The 15,939-nt window shown below is 36.6% G+C and overlaps 1 protein-coding gene across 1 annotated transcript; it reads left to right on the forward strand.

Moving 5' to 3' along the window:
* Window positions 1-1,122: 1,122 nt before the first annotated feature.
* On the forward strand, window positions 1,123-5,041 carry LOC131303635 (glycosyltransferase BC10). Its single transcript, XM_058330592.1, has 2 exons — window positions 1,123-1,969; window positions 4,107-5,041. The coding sequence occupies exons 1-2, from the start codon at window positions 1,436-1,438 to the stop codon at window positions 4,749-4,751; spliced, it is 1,179 nt and encodes a 392-aa protein (XP_058186575.1). The 5' UTR covers window positions 1,123-1,435; the 3' UTR covers window positions 4,752-5,041.
* Window positions 5,042-15,939: the final 10,898 nt, after the last annotated feature.

A 15,939-nucleotide genomic window follows, 5' to 3' on the forward strand; every position in this document is an offset into this window, starting at 1 on the left:
GAGTGTAACACTATGTACTTAAGACAGATTCGTCCCCTCCACGGTGCCTACGATTTGCATAAACGTTTATCTCCTAGTACAACTCAATCAAACTCCCCACAGAAGCAACACTACAATCGATGTTTTTATTGAACCTTCTTGAGTTTTGTACTCATATGTATGGACTCGAATGAAAGGAAAAATTCACAACTCAAAAATGAATGAGAAGAATGATATTTAATAGACTAGCTGGTGACTCTATGGAAAGCCACCAAAGAGAAGGGGAACCTTTGTTCACAAAAAGACGCGTCTGTCAATGATGAATAGATGCCCACTCAAAAGATATGGCTCCAAATCAAATCAATTTTTATTCACACTTTTTAAAAAAAGTTTACATCCTAAGATATTTTCCAACAAAATTATCTCCAGAAGAGTCAAAAAGACATAATTATACACGAGGTAATTTTTTGAACTTTTTCTTTGAATATTTTCCAAATATAATTGTTTGAAAGTCAAAAAATTTTACTTTTTTTGATTCCTCTCATCCTTACTCACTCATATCACATAAAAATTTGGTGTAAAACTAACAAATGCAAAAAAAAATTGAATAAAGATAAAACTCAAAAGTTATTCTCCATAAGTTAATCATTAGCGTAAACACAATAAAGCCTTTGTTTCTGCAATCACTCTATATATATATATATATTTCCCATGACTACTGGGAAAAACATTTGGCTACAACCTACGACAAAAAATTTTTTTGTATCCCCACATAACCAAAATTCTGAGTGTTCTCTCTTTTTTGTTATCAACGGCAAACAAAAATTCCATTTATTACAAGAAAAAAAAAATTGAAATCACGGTACTGCTGGAATTTGGGGCCTGGGTCAGGACCCAATCGGGTCGCCCATGTGGGCATGACCCGGTGATCCATATATTAGAGACTATAAAGTGCTATCTAATCTGCTTATATTTTGGAGATAAGATAGAAAACGTTAAAGTAATTCTCATCTCTTAGGATTTGAGGACTTCTACCATTAAAGAACAATCATAGCTTTTGCACAATTATATAGAAGAGTGATTTTGGCACTTCTCAAAGTGATAACTGCCCTCTCAAAAGTGCCAAAATCAATCCCAAAAGGAAAAACCAAAACATGCAGTTAGCAAAGAACTAACTATGTACACAACCAAGCATCATTCAATCGTTACCATCCCCTCCAATACCTCTGCCCAAACAATCTGAAAAGAGACCCTAAATCAGCTCTCCAAAGCACCCCCAAATCAGCTAGAAATCAGGCCCCAAATAGCCCCTTTTCCAGCCCCTTTATCAGCCATAAAACAGCCCCGGCCTAAGTTATTCTCTTCTTAACCAGCTAGCTACTAGCAATTAAACAACAATCCTCTCTCTCTCTCTCTCTCTCTCTCTCTCTCTCTCTCTCTCTCTCTCTCCAAAAAAATGGGCAATGGACGGCTCACATTGCCGTCAATCTTTAAGCTAATGGAAATCCTTTTCCACCTCCACCATGTTCTTCACTTTCTCCTCTTCCTCATCGGGTTATCGATAGGCACCATAACCACCTTATACCTCAAAAGTTCCACCTTCCCCGTATCAGCCAGTACCCTTACTTCAACTTCTCCACCACCACATCCACCACGGGAAATGCTAGCTTCACTCTCCTTTACGACAAATGAAACGTCTAACAGCACGATTCGTGTTTTATTGAAAGAGCATACGGGCCTCATGCACAATATGAGCGATGATCAGTTGTTGCGGAGAGCATCGACGTCGGGTCCGAGGATTCAAGAGTTTCACGCGCCGAAAGTGGCCTTCATGTTCTTGACCAGAGGGCCATTGCCTCTGGCACCCTTGTGGGAGTTGTTCTTCAGAGGCCATGAAGGATTGTACACTATTTACGTGCACTCACATCCTTCTTATACTGAATCACTGCCTGAAACTTCAGTCTTTTATGGAAGAAGAATTCCTAGCCAGGTCAGCTTTCTAAATTAAGTTTCCTTATTTCCATCAATTTAAATATTTCTTTTAAGATTGAGAGGTGTCTTAGTCAACCTATGCACCCCTTGATTAATCGTCTTTCTCGGTTTGGTTAACAATAAGTACGTCATCCATAGAGGGACTAGTGAATTCACAAGAGAATCTCTCGCAAATCAAAGTCAAAGGTATAGGTCATTGGTGAGAGTCGAATTAGAGGCTTGTGCTTGCATAACAATTATCTCTGTTTCTTTTCTGTATATGTGAAAGTGGTCTAATATTGGACGGTTATTATTAAACACATGCATAGAATTCCATACAATTATCCCCACCTATAAATTGTTTTTCTCAATATGTTTAGTCAAAAGATGATATTGTCAATCCAATCTCTAAATGTGAAGGCTTGGAAAAAACTTGCAAATATTAAATGTCTAGACAAACAAGAATGGCAAGGGCGGCCCTACCATAATTAAGGCGAAAGTCTAGGGTCTCCAAATTTGTTAGGTCTCAACATCTAGTCCACATATATCTATAGCCATAAATCTATTTATTTTGACTTTTTAACTTTTTTAAATAGATAAAATCAAGAAAGATCACATTAAAAAATGATTAAGGGAATGCATATAAGAGACCAATTAAAAAGAACTATTATTCCTGCTCTGAAACCCGTGTGTCTTATAAATTGTGCCTCTGTGGCGATTTTCATATTAAAAGTTGATTGATTAGAAGAATGTTTGCACATTTTTAAAGGTAATAAACGATTGCATAAATTATACTTCCTCCGTCTTCTTTTGAGAATCTAGAATTTCATCTTGAGTTGTCCCAAAATCAGTGTTCATTTTATAAAGTTAGTGAGTATAAATAATACTCCATCTGTTCGGATTTAATAGTCTTTTTTGGGAGTTCGTACCATTTTTTAATCGATTATATTTTATAATTTATAATATTTTATGTGATTTTGAAAATATTGTCTTATAAAACTAATTGAGATCTATCAAACAAGATTCATATTGAATATAAAAATCATTACCAATTTAAAGATATAACTCATTTTTTATCCGGTTAGAATGGAACGAGAAACTAATAAATCCGGACAAAGGGAGTAACAAATGAAGATACTTACCAAAAAAACAACGAAGAAGAATACAATCGGATTCCGATGTGGTGATACAATAAAAAGTGAAATGATTTTACAAACCGAGAGAGAGAGAGAGAGAGAGAGAGAGAGAGAGAGAGCGGGGGGGGGGGGGGGGGGGGGGTGGGGGGTGTGGACTAACAATTAGGCAAAAAGATGATAACAGGCAATTGAAGAAATACATATAAGATACAACTAATTAAGGGAATGCATATAAGAGGCTATTTAAAAATACTAATAAAGGGAAAGTATGTCAAATCAATTACTATAACCTTAGCTTTGTCGAGCTCAAGCTTGAATTTTGGGACAAAATTAATTGGATGTTTCGTAGACACCCCAACCGATATACCAGATTGAGTTATTTTTTATAGGACCGTAAATAAAATGAGCGACTCCGACCATTTTTTGGGGAACCGGGTCTAAAAGTACAGATATAGAAAAGAAAAAAAAAAAGTATGTGCCAGAAAAAATTCGGACATCTTTGTCAAAAAAAATTTCCCTTCTAGATTAGATACGTAACATTTTCTAGGTTTTTTTAACGTCCTATGTATGAAAAAAAATACTTATCCAACTTCAAGAATTCGACTTTATTTGCAGAAAAATACCGTTTTTTTTTCCCGGTTATCCAAAATATATTTGTTCATATCTAGGACTGCAAATGAACCGAGCAGTTTGCGAGCTCAGCTCGGTTCGTTAATACTCAGCTCGTTAATGCTTGGCTTAGAGCCAAGCTCGAGCTTGAGTTTTCGGCTCGTTTAGTAAATGAGCTCGTTCGGAAAAAGTTTGGCTCGTTAAGAGAGGTTCGGTTTGATTAAAGATGTCTGTTTAGTAAATGATTAAGCTTAACTCGTTAATTAAGGCTCGAGCCAAGCTCGAACTCAAATTCTTGGCTCGATTATTAAACGAGCCGAGCTCGAGCTCGACAAAGCTCGGCTCGACTCGACTCGTTTCCAGCCCTATGAATCGTATCAGTTGATAACAAGTTGAACTTATTTGGTGCAGGCAGCGTATTGGGGAACCATATCGATGATAGATGCCGAGAGACGCCTTCTATCCAACGCCCTCCTCCATTTCCCAAACAAAAGATTTGTATTGCTCTCCGAATCCTGCATCCCACTTTTCAACTTCACCACAATCCACAACTACCTAATGGGCTCAAATTTAAGCTTCTTGGGCTCATTTGACGACCCGAGAAAAACGGGCCGGGGCCGATACAACCCCCAGATGTGGCCCAACGTTACCGCGTCGGACTGGCGAAAAGGGTCCCAGTGGTTCAGTATCCACCGGGAACTCGCCATCCGAACGGTTTCGGATAAAAAGTATTACCGGGTTTTCGAACGGTTTTGCCGCCCGCCATGTTATAACGACGAGTTTTATTTGCCAACTTTGGTGCATATTTTGTACCCGGAGACAAATTCAAACCGGAGCATTACTTGGGTGGACTGGTCAAGGGGCGGGCCGCATCCCGGGAAGTTTGGGTGGGGCGATATTTCGGAGGAGTTCTTGAATCGGATTCGGTTCGGATCGGAGTGTACGTATAATGGGAAGTCTACATCGATGTGTGTGATGTTTGCTAGGAAGTTTCTGGCGAGCGCCTTGGAGCCTTTGTTACAGGTTGCTCCAGTAGTGCTCGGGTTCGGTCCTTAGGCTATGTTTGGATCAAAGATTTAAGAAAAATTAAATTTAAGAGCTAGGAAATTTGTTCGTTTGGTTTCTTTGAGGCCTCTACCATTGCACCAATATCACAATTGTAAATCAACTAAAAAAACCTAAGTACATTAATTTATGTCTCTATAAGTTGTTAGATAAAAACAACAATAAACTATTTACATCCTTACATTGGTCGTTCAAAATTTTGTTACTCGTATTGTACTCCATCCGTTCTCAGGTGCTGCAATTGCATCTTTTCTCAGGTGCTAATCTTGTTGGAATGTAAAATTGCGATGTTGATGCTGTTGTGCCCTCATCTTTTTAATCCTTGCAACCCTGTTCCTTTGATTATAAAAGAAACTTTCTTTTTTTAGCAAAAATAAAATAAAATTGGGTCCTATATTTCGTTATTGGTATAACTTTATACAGTATATTTTTCCCTGCACATGATAAAATTGTGAAAAAAATATTAGAGTACAATTTTCTTTGTGCAGTGCCGGGGGTCGACGTTGGCCGGCCCTTGCGCGCGTACGGATTTTTAAATCAACGCCGCTACGAGTTCAAAAACGTTTCGTATGGTCACAGGAGATCTTGAGCTAGCCTAGGCTCACTGGTTTTTCCTTCACAAACGCTACATCACTGTTTGGTCTAGTCAGAGGAGATCTTTAGATAGCCCCTCTGGTTTTTCCTTCACAAATTATTGTTAGATAACCTTTTTGAAAATTTATATGAAGTAATTTATTGTATTCCTTAAAGGTTTAGAGGCTAAACAAACCTTATAATGGAGTGTAAGTAATAATGTTCTTTAGCTCCAAATTTAGATGCTATTGATTTTGGCATAGATTTGGGGCATTGACCTAATGTCCCGTTTAGTTGTCAGGAATGTTGTATGAGAAATTGGTTCTTAGGAAAAGTGAAGTGATGTAAAATAAAAATAAAAAAAAATTATTTTCCTATGTGTGTTCTATTAATAAAAAATCTTGTAAGAAAACAAGAATTCCTTCATTTTGGCAAGATCTATTTTACAAGAAAGTGTTTCCCAGTGAAAAAGTTAAAGTTGTGAGTCTTACAACTTTTCTGGTAATTAAACACGCAGAAAGTTACAGAAAAGTAGATATTCTCTCCTTTTCCGTGGAATTGAACAAGGCCTAAGAGACGTTCTATATATTTGATTGTGGAAAGGGATAAATTAGGTAGAGAGTTTTATGAAAACAAAATATGAAGTAGTGCTTGTGTTGTTTTACATGCTAAATGAAATATAGTTTTGAGTATATAGTATTTTGAGCATATTGGCGGCTCTTGGTTCGTGAAGAGAGTTCTAGCTGCACACAAAACTCTCTATAGAAAAAAATATAACTGTAAATAGATGGGGATTTGCTTGAGAGAGGTCTGGCAAAATGAAGAAGTACATGGATTAAGGTTAACAAAGCTGGGGTGAGTCATTCTGTTGTGTCGATAATACAGATTCGTTTGATTTGAAAGGAATCCTGACTTTAACTTAATTGGATATGTTCTTAATTCGTGGTTGCTTGGTTCTCTGTTTAGGAACGAGTCTTCTACTTGATGTATTTTGATTAAGATTAATAATATTATCTGTTATCGTTTTGGGAAAAAAAAAATTTGGCCCTCTTCTTGGCTTTCTCCGTGTTAAACCATTTTTTTTTCTTTTCTTCCCTTTCTCGCTCTTAACCACGTGCCGCTATATTATCTTTATCCTGTGTGGAGTCTACGCGGTTGTAGGCCCGTAGCTCATGATGCGTATAAATATTAGGTTGATGATCTCACGATAGTAAATATACGCAAGTTATTGCCCCCCACTAAATGATAACTTTAGGTCTGTTTAGAGTCAGCTTTAGGCTAAAGCCCCTAAAGTCATCACTTCAGACCGTTAAATTTTGACTAATTTTGGAGGCTTGGAGCCTCCGATTTTATGGACCTGCCTACATAAAAACTAAGTTTTGATATCGTAGGTAAAAATTTAAGTTAACAAACCTAAAAATGAGATAATTTGGTGCTCTAAAAGTGTTGAAAAAAGAAGTCAACTTTTGAAAGTCTGAAAGGCCTTTGTTTATTCACTACGTACGTACTCTTCTAATCGGGAAAAATAACATCACCAGGAGTAAAGATTTGCACAATATGTATGGGGAATTTTGTATTTTGCGTTCTCGTATTGAATATGAAAAGTATATTGAGATTTGAGGATTCCGCTTGAAAAGTTCGCTTTAGACCTCATGAATCTTAGAGTCAGCTCTGGATTCGTCCAAGCATAAGGTAAACTAATTCAGCCTAAACCCTCACTCCCCCCTTAAAAATTTGGAGACTAACTAAATCTCTCTCTCTCCCTCCTCTTTTACTAGTAAGTTTTAACCGGAATAAGACCCGGAGTTTGAGCTTTCAATTGGTCGGATGGAAAATCACGACCTGCTGCGATTCGCAGAGGAAATGTCGCTCTACAATCGCCTTGTTTTAGGGGCATTATTGCCGGGCGGAGTGTGGGAACCACTCCCTCACTTCTTGCAGGCATGGCTCCGGGATTACGTCGTGGAATCCTTTATCTACCTCGTCTCTGGTTTCCTCTGGTGCTTTTACATCTACTACTTGTTCCCCAACGTTCTTCCCGCCAAAGGTACATGCCTTTTTCTATAGACACACACACATATATGCACGTATGTTTACTATCGGGTGACCGTACTATGTAGGGGAGCACGGGATAAAATCAGTTATATGTAATGATATTTGAACTTCATCGATGCATGATTTAACATCAAAATGTGAAGATCGTATTCTAAGTATGAACGTGAGGTGAATTGTGAAGTATTGTCTAATATTTTTTTCAAAAGAGTCTAAAGAGAGAGCGTACCGTGTGTCATACACTTATTTAGTCTTATATATATAATGAATATGTATATAGCTATATATGTATGTATGAATATTATTTATCTTATTTTCCTTGTTCAATTCATAGTTTTGATATTCTGAAAATTTTGAATATATTCTCTCTTTTAGTTTTTGTTTCTTTTATTGTTAATTTGAATCTCACTCGAGTTTTGCAAGCTAGTTTGTCTGTTGCTGATCCACCTTGATACATATATAAAGCTCGATAAACATATCATCATCTCTGAAAAAAGTCAGATCGGATCCGTAGTTGCTACATGATCAATATATATACATGTGCGTAGAACCAAACCAGTCTGATTTTGCTTTGGTTTACATTGCAAAAGAATTAGTTATTTTGCACACAATATAGTTATAGCAATTTTAAAATTACTCGAAGTTATTTTCTCTTCTTCTTCTTTTTTTTTTTGTCGAAAACTACTCGAAGTTCAGTTATAAAAGTTTCTTTTTGACAATTAAACATGCGATACCGAATTTTCATTTTGCAATAAAAGTAGCTAGGCTTTAACCCAACCTTGGAACAATTAGACTTAATGAAGCAATTTAATCTTTACCCCCAAATAGATATATAACTAGTAGGGAATGACTTCGGTGTACCCTGTCATTTTGGAGATACCGTAATTTTTGGCATAACAAAACCATTATGAGTATAACCAAAACTCATTACAAGCATAACAGAACCATAGAAAGACATAACCAAAACCATAGCTTTATTTGGGTTTAGTTATGCCTAGGTTGGTTTTTAGAATATTCCTTGGTTATGCCTTGTTTGGGTTCTGTTATGCTTGTAATTGATTTTAATTATGCTCCTAATGGTAAAGTTATGCCAAAAATTACGATGTCCCCAAAATGACCAGGGACGCCATAGCATCATCCTAGCTAGTAACAAGTCCTTGCTGTGCACAGAATGAAAGTTGAACATAAGCCATTACCGGAAATAGTTATGTTTAGGTACATGCAACTAAGGTGCTTGGCCTGAGGAAAGGAGTTGATTTATCTTTCGTATTGAAGTTCCTGATTTCCTCTTCGTCTTTCGATGGAGCCTATCCTTTTTTTAGATCGGCAAACAAAAATTTATTAATCATTAAAACAATTTACAATGATTAAACCCTTTAGGTTCTTCTTTTTCCAGTGCTTTCTAATTCACAAGAATATAAGCCTTTCTAATTTTCTTGAGTGGTATATTTCTTCTATAGGAATTTTACCCAATATATACTTTTAACAAATATTTTCCATGTCGTTATACAAAAAGGAGATTATTACAATTGCTAAAATCTGTTAAAATTTAAGTATCCTTATGGGAAATAGTAATCTGTTAAATCTTCCTTATTAAGAGGCTGTTGATTTTGTCACTATCTTTTTTGTTAATGTTACTCCTTTGCAAGTGTATTTTTGGTGCAATCTTCCTTATTAAAAGGCTGCTGATTCCCTTTGTTGTTAACGTCACTCCTCTACAAGTGTATACTTACAGAAGAGTGACGTTAACAAAAAAGAAAGTGGCAAAATCATTTCTCACCTAAAACCATTTATGGCCGAGCATTTGTATTTTGGAACGTGGAATGATAGGCCCATCGTATCTCACCCACCGAACAAGCCATTGCTCGACACGTGTCGGTGGGCTCCACTATATCTTTTATGGCCGGCAAAAGTAGTACTAGTACACTTCAAACTACTCCATCATTCACTATATCTTTTATAGGGGTGGCAAATTAAACTCAAACTCATTAAAAAACTTAAACCTATCTATTAAAAAATAGATCCAATCTAATCCATTTATTTGTTGGGTTAGAATGGGTCCAAATCCATCTAACCCATTTATTATTAGGTTTTAATTGGGTTTCAATTGAGTCAACTTAAATACCCAATGGGTCATGAACATTACCTAACAAAATAATAGAACTACCACAAAAATGAAAAAAATAAAAGTAAACATGTTATGTGAAACGAACCTTTTTCTTGGTCAAATCGAGAATTGGTAACTCGGTTTGAACGGTTTCATGTTACGAATTCCAGTTACAGTATAAGCCGAGTCGAGCCGAGTTTTGTAGTAAACTTGTACACTAAACGAACCAAAAATTCAAACTCAAACTTCGTTTGTTTGTAAACGAGTCGAGTCCGGTTCGAGCTGAGCTTATATAGAGCGAACCTTCTTCCCGCAGTCTCCGCCCACCTACTCCCTAAAGAACTCCTCCGATGACAAGCTTGCGGCCGTCTCGACGGCATCGTCCACGCCGGTCACCGACGACGGCTCCCTCGACGTGTTATTAATAGACACCAAGAGAGGGAACAAGATCATAGCTTTCTATTTGAGAAACTCATGTGCGAGGCTCACTCTGCTTTACTCTCACAAAAATGCAATTGATTTGGGCCAGCTGTTTGACCTGTTTGTCCATATCAAGGCCAATCTCAGAGTCAATCTCATTAGGTTTGTGTTTTTCTTCTTTTTCCTGTGTTTTTTCTTCTCCATTAATTAGATGTTAATTTGGCAGAAGGTTTAAAGAAGCTAATATGGACATAATAATCATCGTACCAACAACTTAGAAGAGAAAATCAAGTAAAAAAAAACCTCAAAACTCTGAATTGCTAAGTCAAAAAATTTCTAAAATTTCAGCAAAATCTCCATTCAGTTTAGTAATTTTAATACATAGGGGTAATTTGGTCATTTTAATATATAGGGGTATATGGTAATTTTAGTATCCAAAGGTAATTTGGTCATTTAAATGTATAAGGGTGATATGGTCGTTTCAGTGTATATAGGTATTTTAGTTGTTTTTAATTTTAATCGGGTTAATGAGTGGGTTGGGTTTGATTTTAAATAAATGGATTGGGTTGGGTTGGGTTGGGTATGGATAATTGGACTCCTAACTAATTGGGTCTAAATGGGTCAATAATCCATTAAAAACCCAACCCACTTATAACTTACCTAATTTAGTCCAAACTCGCCCATTTGACACCCCTAATCTTTTATGTGGCTTAAAAATACAGAAAAATGTCTATAAATTTTAAAATAATATTTTATGGGACCTTATAAAAAATAAGCTCCAACGAATATCGGTAAGTATTATTTCTGGATTCGTAAGGGCAAAATTGCTTAACTGTAATAGTTTTACCCCTACGAATCCAAAAATAATACTGACCGATATTTGTTAGAATTGATTTTTTATAGGGCCCTATAAAATATTATTTTAAACTTTATGAGTATTTTTCTAAATTTTTGTAAAACCTAAGGTAAGCCCCCACAAAAAAGTGATAACCATACGCACGTCCATTTCCTCCAAAAAGCTAGAATGAAGCAGGATGTGCAAGGGATGTTTTGGGGCATCAATTTTTTATTTTGGAGACCCAAATCCGATGTGATGTCTTTTTTTCTTTTTTTTTTTCAATTGATAATACATAATATTATAACTCCAACTAAAGATTATATCAAATTGAACACTCGTCCTTAAATGAAGGACCAAGTAACCTAGACAACGGGATTTCATCCACAATCTATACCCTAAACCAACTAAACATTTTCCTGCAGAAATTAGAAAAACCCAAAACAACCCAACTGATAGAAACTCAGTTGGGAGAAAAACCCACAGCAAGAAACCAGAGAGAAAACCTTCACAAAAGAGAGAAGAAGAAGCAAATGATCGCAAACAACAAGAAAATGAAAAAAAAAAAAAAAAAAAAACCTCGTCATCTTCATCTACCAACATAGATCTCCAACTCCGACAACCCAATCATACATAAAAGCTTTGCACCCACAGCCGCACATCTAAACCGCACCATCAAAGACGAGTCACCAACGAACGGAGAATCTGATAGAGGAGGTTCAGCGGTAGAGGAACCGGAGAGGCCAAGGCGTTGGAAGGCGTGAGGGGTGAATGAGGGTGGAGAGTGATGAAAGGAAGGGAAAAGAGATTCCGATCAAAAGCCAACAGAGAGAAAAACCTCATAGGAGAGATCACCCCCTTCCGCCGCCCATTTTAAGGTGGAAAACGTAGGGAGAGAGAGGGGAAGAGAGAAACAAAGAGGTGCAGAAACGTAGGAAGAGAGAGGGGAAGAGAGAAACAAAGAGTTGCGGGGAGAGAGAGAGAGAGAGAGAGAGAGAGAGAGAGAGAGAGAGAGAGAGAGAGAGAGATCCAATGTGATGTTAATGAGCCTATAATCTTGTCTATAATCTTTGGGATACAGTTGGAGGGATTGATGCGGGTATTCAAGATTGTGTAAAAGACGAAAAGAACATTGCATTAAGAAATGGCCCAGACGGTATTGAAGTTCTGGTCTCGCTCTTTTCCCTTCTTAGGCTAGTTTTGGATTAAAAAGTTAATTTTACTTCTTCTTTTTTTATTTAATTTTTTTTTCATTTGTTAATTTTGCATCAAATTTTTGTGACTTATTGATTCGTTTTCACGAGAGAAATCAAATTTTTTATGAAAACTCATAATTTTTTTGAAAAAAGACAAAAATAAAGTAAAAAAGGCTGGCTTTTTTTTTTAAACTTAATTTTGTCTTTATTCAAAAAATTATCTTCTTTACTTGTGTCTTTTTTCAAAAAATTATGGGTTTCGATCATAATTTTTTACTTTCCGGTTCCTTTCATCAAGACGAATCAATAAATTACAAAAATTTAAAACAAAACTAACATATGTGAAAAAAAATTGAACAAAGACAAAAGTCAACTTTACTTCTTAATCCAAAACCACCCTTAACTGCTATTGAAGTTTTGCTTGTATAAACAATGCTACATGCACAATGTTAAAACACAATTGTATCCGCATCTATTAGATGCACATGAGGCCACTTGCGTCCAACAGTTTTAGATAAAATTGTTGTGCTTGTATTTTGATTTTTTTTTTTTTTAATCTTTTTTTGTTTTCTTTCAGTTGTCTTTTGACTTGTTGGGATCCAATATTGTTGTATTGGCAAGCCAAAACAATAGGCTTTTAGAGCATTCACATCACACTCTTCACCAAGGGCGGAACCAGGAATAAAATCTACCTTGGGTTAACCCAAATTACATATATATAAACCAAAAAGAGGCAAACTTATATATAAATACGTAAATGTTCAAAAATAAATAAAAGAGAAGTACAAAAAAAACGTACACTATTGAAGTTGTACCCTAAAATGTTTCACAAAATAGAAAACATCTATTATCAAATATGAGTAGATGTCTTGGACAAGATCTCTTTCGATGTACATAATTATAAAATCCACTAGAAAATCATCCTCCATTTTGTTGCGCAAATTAGTTTTCACATGCTTTCGAGTTCATCCGGTTCGGAGTATCAGTCCAGTCGCCAATCAAACCCTTCGAGCATCGCTGTTGAAATCGTTGCTTCAGACCTTCAGGGCAATTGTCTAGGTGTAATAGATGACAGAACGGGGATTACGATTGATGAGAGAGTGACAAAACGTAGTGCGTTGTGTGTTTTTATCTCAGCAATTAGGCTAGGCTGTAAAAAATGGGTTGGGCTAAATGAGTTAGGCATTGTATAGGCTGTGTTTTTATATATATATATATATATATATATATATATATATATATATATATATATATATATATATATATATATTTGGTTTTTTGAAGACCACCTGGGCTACAGCCTACTGTAGCCCATACACAGTACCGCCCTTGCTCTTCACTTCTCATATGACGCTATAATGACAAGTGTAAAGACAAAAATCACTTTGCATCTACTTGTTCGGTCAAAACAAAGTTTGCTACGGTTCCTCGCTTTTAGAAGCAACCCACTATTCATACACTAACCTATAAAATACTCCCTCCGTTCCTTTTTAAATGTCCTATTTCGTAACTCCAACTTATTAAAAAAACATCATCATTATATCTTTCACATCAATTTTTTCCTCCACTTTTCCTACTTACCCATCATCATTACACTTTTTACTCACTAACTTTTCAAAATGGAATCTACTTTTAAGGACAAAATAGACAATGTATTAATTTTTACCCACTAACTTTACCAAATGGACACTTATTAAGGGACAGCCCAAAATGAAATACTGAACTATAATAAGGGGACGGAGGGAGTATTACTTTTTCCCAGATGTGGTTCCTCCTCACCCACTTGCTTCCTGCTTGAGAACATATTGGAATAAATGAAAAAGAAAGAATAAAAACATACTATTTTACCGGTATAGTTTTCGGATATAGAGTATGATGTTGTAGACATTATAAAGAGGTTTTTGGCACTTCATGCCTAAAATCAAAGATGACGGACAAGACAAGAAGTGATGATGAGACGAGACAAGAAGTGACACAAATTTTTGGCCAAACAAGACGGACGAGATGTGATCGATTAGACGAGACGTAGACGAAAGGAGCCCACCAGGCTCTAAAGACAGAGGAGAAATACCAAATAAGATGATATTTTGGTAAGACAGACGAGAATCACAACCAATTTGTGATTGGAGGCCAATATAGACGAAATGACGAGGCGACGTACTCCTTCTGTGATGAGATCAACCTATAGAGTGGTTGAAGAGGCTCAATGAGAGGGAGCCATTACGAACAATAGACGGTTGTTCCTATAGACGGAAAAATTGACAGAGAATGGTTGTCCAGCAAAGCGAAATGTTGAGACAATGAGAGACGGATGCACTCGACGAGAGAATCAAGCTTAAGGGGGATGTTGAAATATGGTAAGCTTGATTCCTAGCTAAGAAAAAGATTGTGGAGAATGGCAGAAACTTGGAATGGATTAAAGAAAAACGTGGATATATCCCAGCAGCCTTTGAAGACCAAAGAGCATCCAAGTTGATAGCCAAGGCATGTGTGGCATTAAAGGCTAGGAAGAAAAAGTCTCCAAGTATGAGCTTGGAATACTGATACTCTATGTATATAAATGGATGCTTTGGCAGTGGATAGATATAGGGAAAAAGAGAGCAAGATAGAGAGAGAGGAACGGGGACCCTCCATAGGGGGTTTCTCCACCACTCCACCAGTATAGCAAGTTTGTGTGTGAGGAGAAAAGAAATAGAGAGAGTGAGGGCGTGGGAGCAACCCCATACGGGGGTTCTCCCCCATAAGCTATGCATATGGGCCACCAACCACATCACGTACCGCCACAATTATGGCAATTACACTATATTGATGGACTGGATTTTCGGAACTCTTCGTCCCCTGTCGATGATGAGAAAAAAGAAATTTGAAGTGTGAGTCTATGTTTTTATCTGTGTTAACTTTTTACTCTTTTCAGTGATGGAATTTGTTAAGCTGCTTTTCGAGTTGGACTCCTTCCTTTTTGATGTTCGGCTTGTAAGTTTGTGTCCTTTACTAGGAATTTCGTTTTCGGAAATAATAGCTGAAGGGTTTTGGGTATCTTGTGAGGCTTGGCTTTCCTCATTTAACATTATGGGAGCAGTCCTAAACCCTTCGGGTCCGTTTGGTCAGTGAAATACCGGTAGAAAATGCAAGAAAGAGAAAACAAAATCGGTCTCCTTATCCTTCCATATTGACTGAACAAACGACCTGTTAATTTCTGCTGATGAAGTTAGGAAAGCTTTGTTTTCCATTGGGGGTGACAAGGCACGTGGACCAGATGGCCTTAGTGCTTGTTTTTTCCATAAGAACTGGGCTATTTTTGGTCATTTTTGATTTTATATTATCAAATCTTGTATTGTGCCCAAGGTTTTGAATTTAGTACCGTTACAGCCGATACGTACCGGTATTGACCAAATTCAATTTTACACCTCTAATTTCATTCTGGCTCAAATACCAGTCGGTACCAGCCAATACCGGATGGTAACGACTTCATATTCTCAGGATGAAAGGCATTGTGGAATCCTTATAGGTGTTGTGTGCAGGGCCGGCTCATAAGTTTTGAAGGCCGAAAGCGAACCTCTTAAATAATGCCACCCTATACTTTTCATATAAAAGTGGTCTACAAAGAGTCATAAAAAAAAAAACCAATACAAAAAATTTATTATACCTCAAAATCTATCATTTGAAAATTATTTTTCTCATACTTTTTGCTGCAAACGCATTGATTAAGTCTCCATAGTCAAGCTTCTTCTCCAATTCCTTTTCGATAGACAACATAGCCAATCCATTTAATCTTTCTTGAGACATGGTTGACCGAAGATAATTTTTGATCAATTTCAACTTTGAAAAGCTTCTTTCCCCCGATGCAACTGTAATCGGTATAGTCCACAATTTGAGCCTATTTTGTGGCTCTTAAATTTCAATTGGGCCTATTTTGTGTAAAGGAGGCTAGTGTAATTTTTTTTTGACCATATATATATATAGGAATCCTAAAAATTTGGGGGGCCTCGATTTTAA

Source organism: Rhododendron vialii, chromosome 10a, assembly GCF_030253575.1.
Source record: "Rhododendron vialii isolate Sample 1 chromosome 10a, ASM3025357v1".
Lineage (NCBI taxonomy): Eukaryota > Viridiplantae > Streptophyta > Magnoliopsida > Ericales > Ericaceae > Rhododendron > Rhododendron vialii.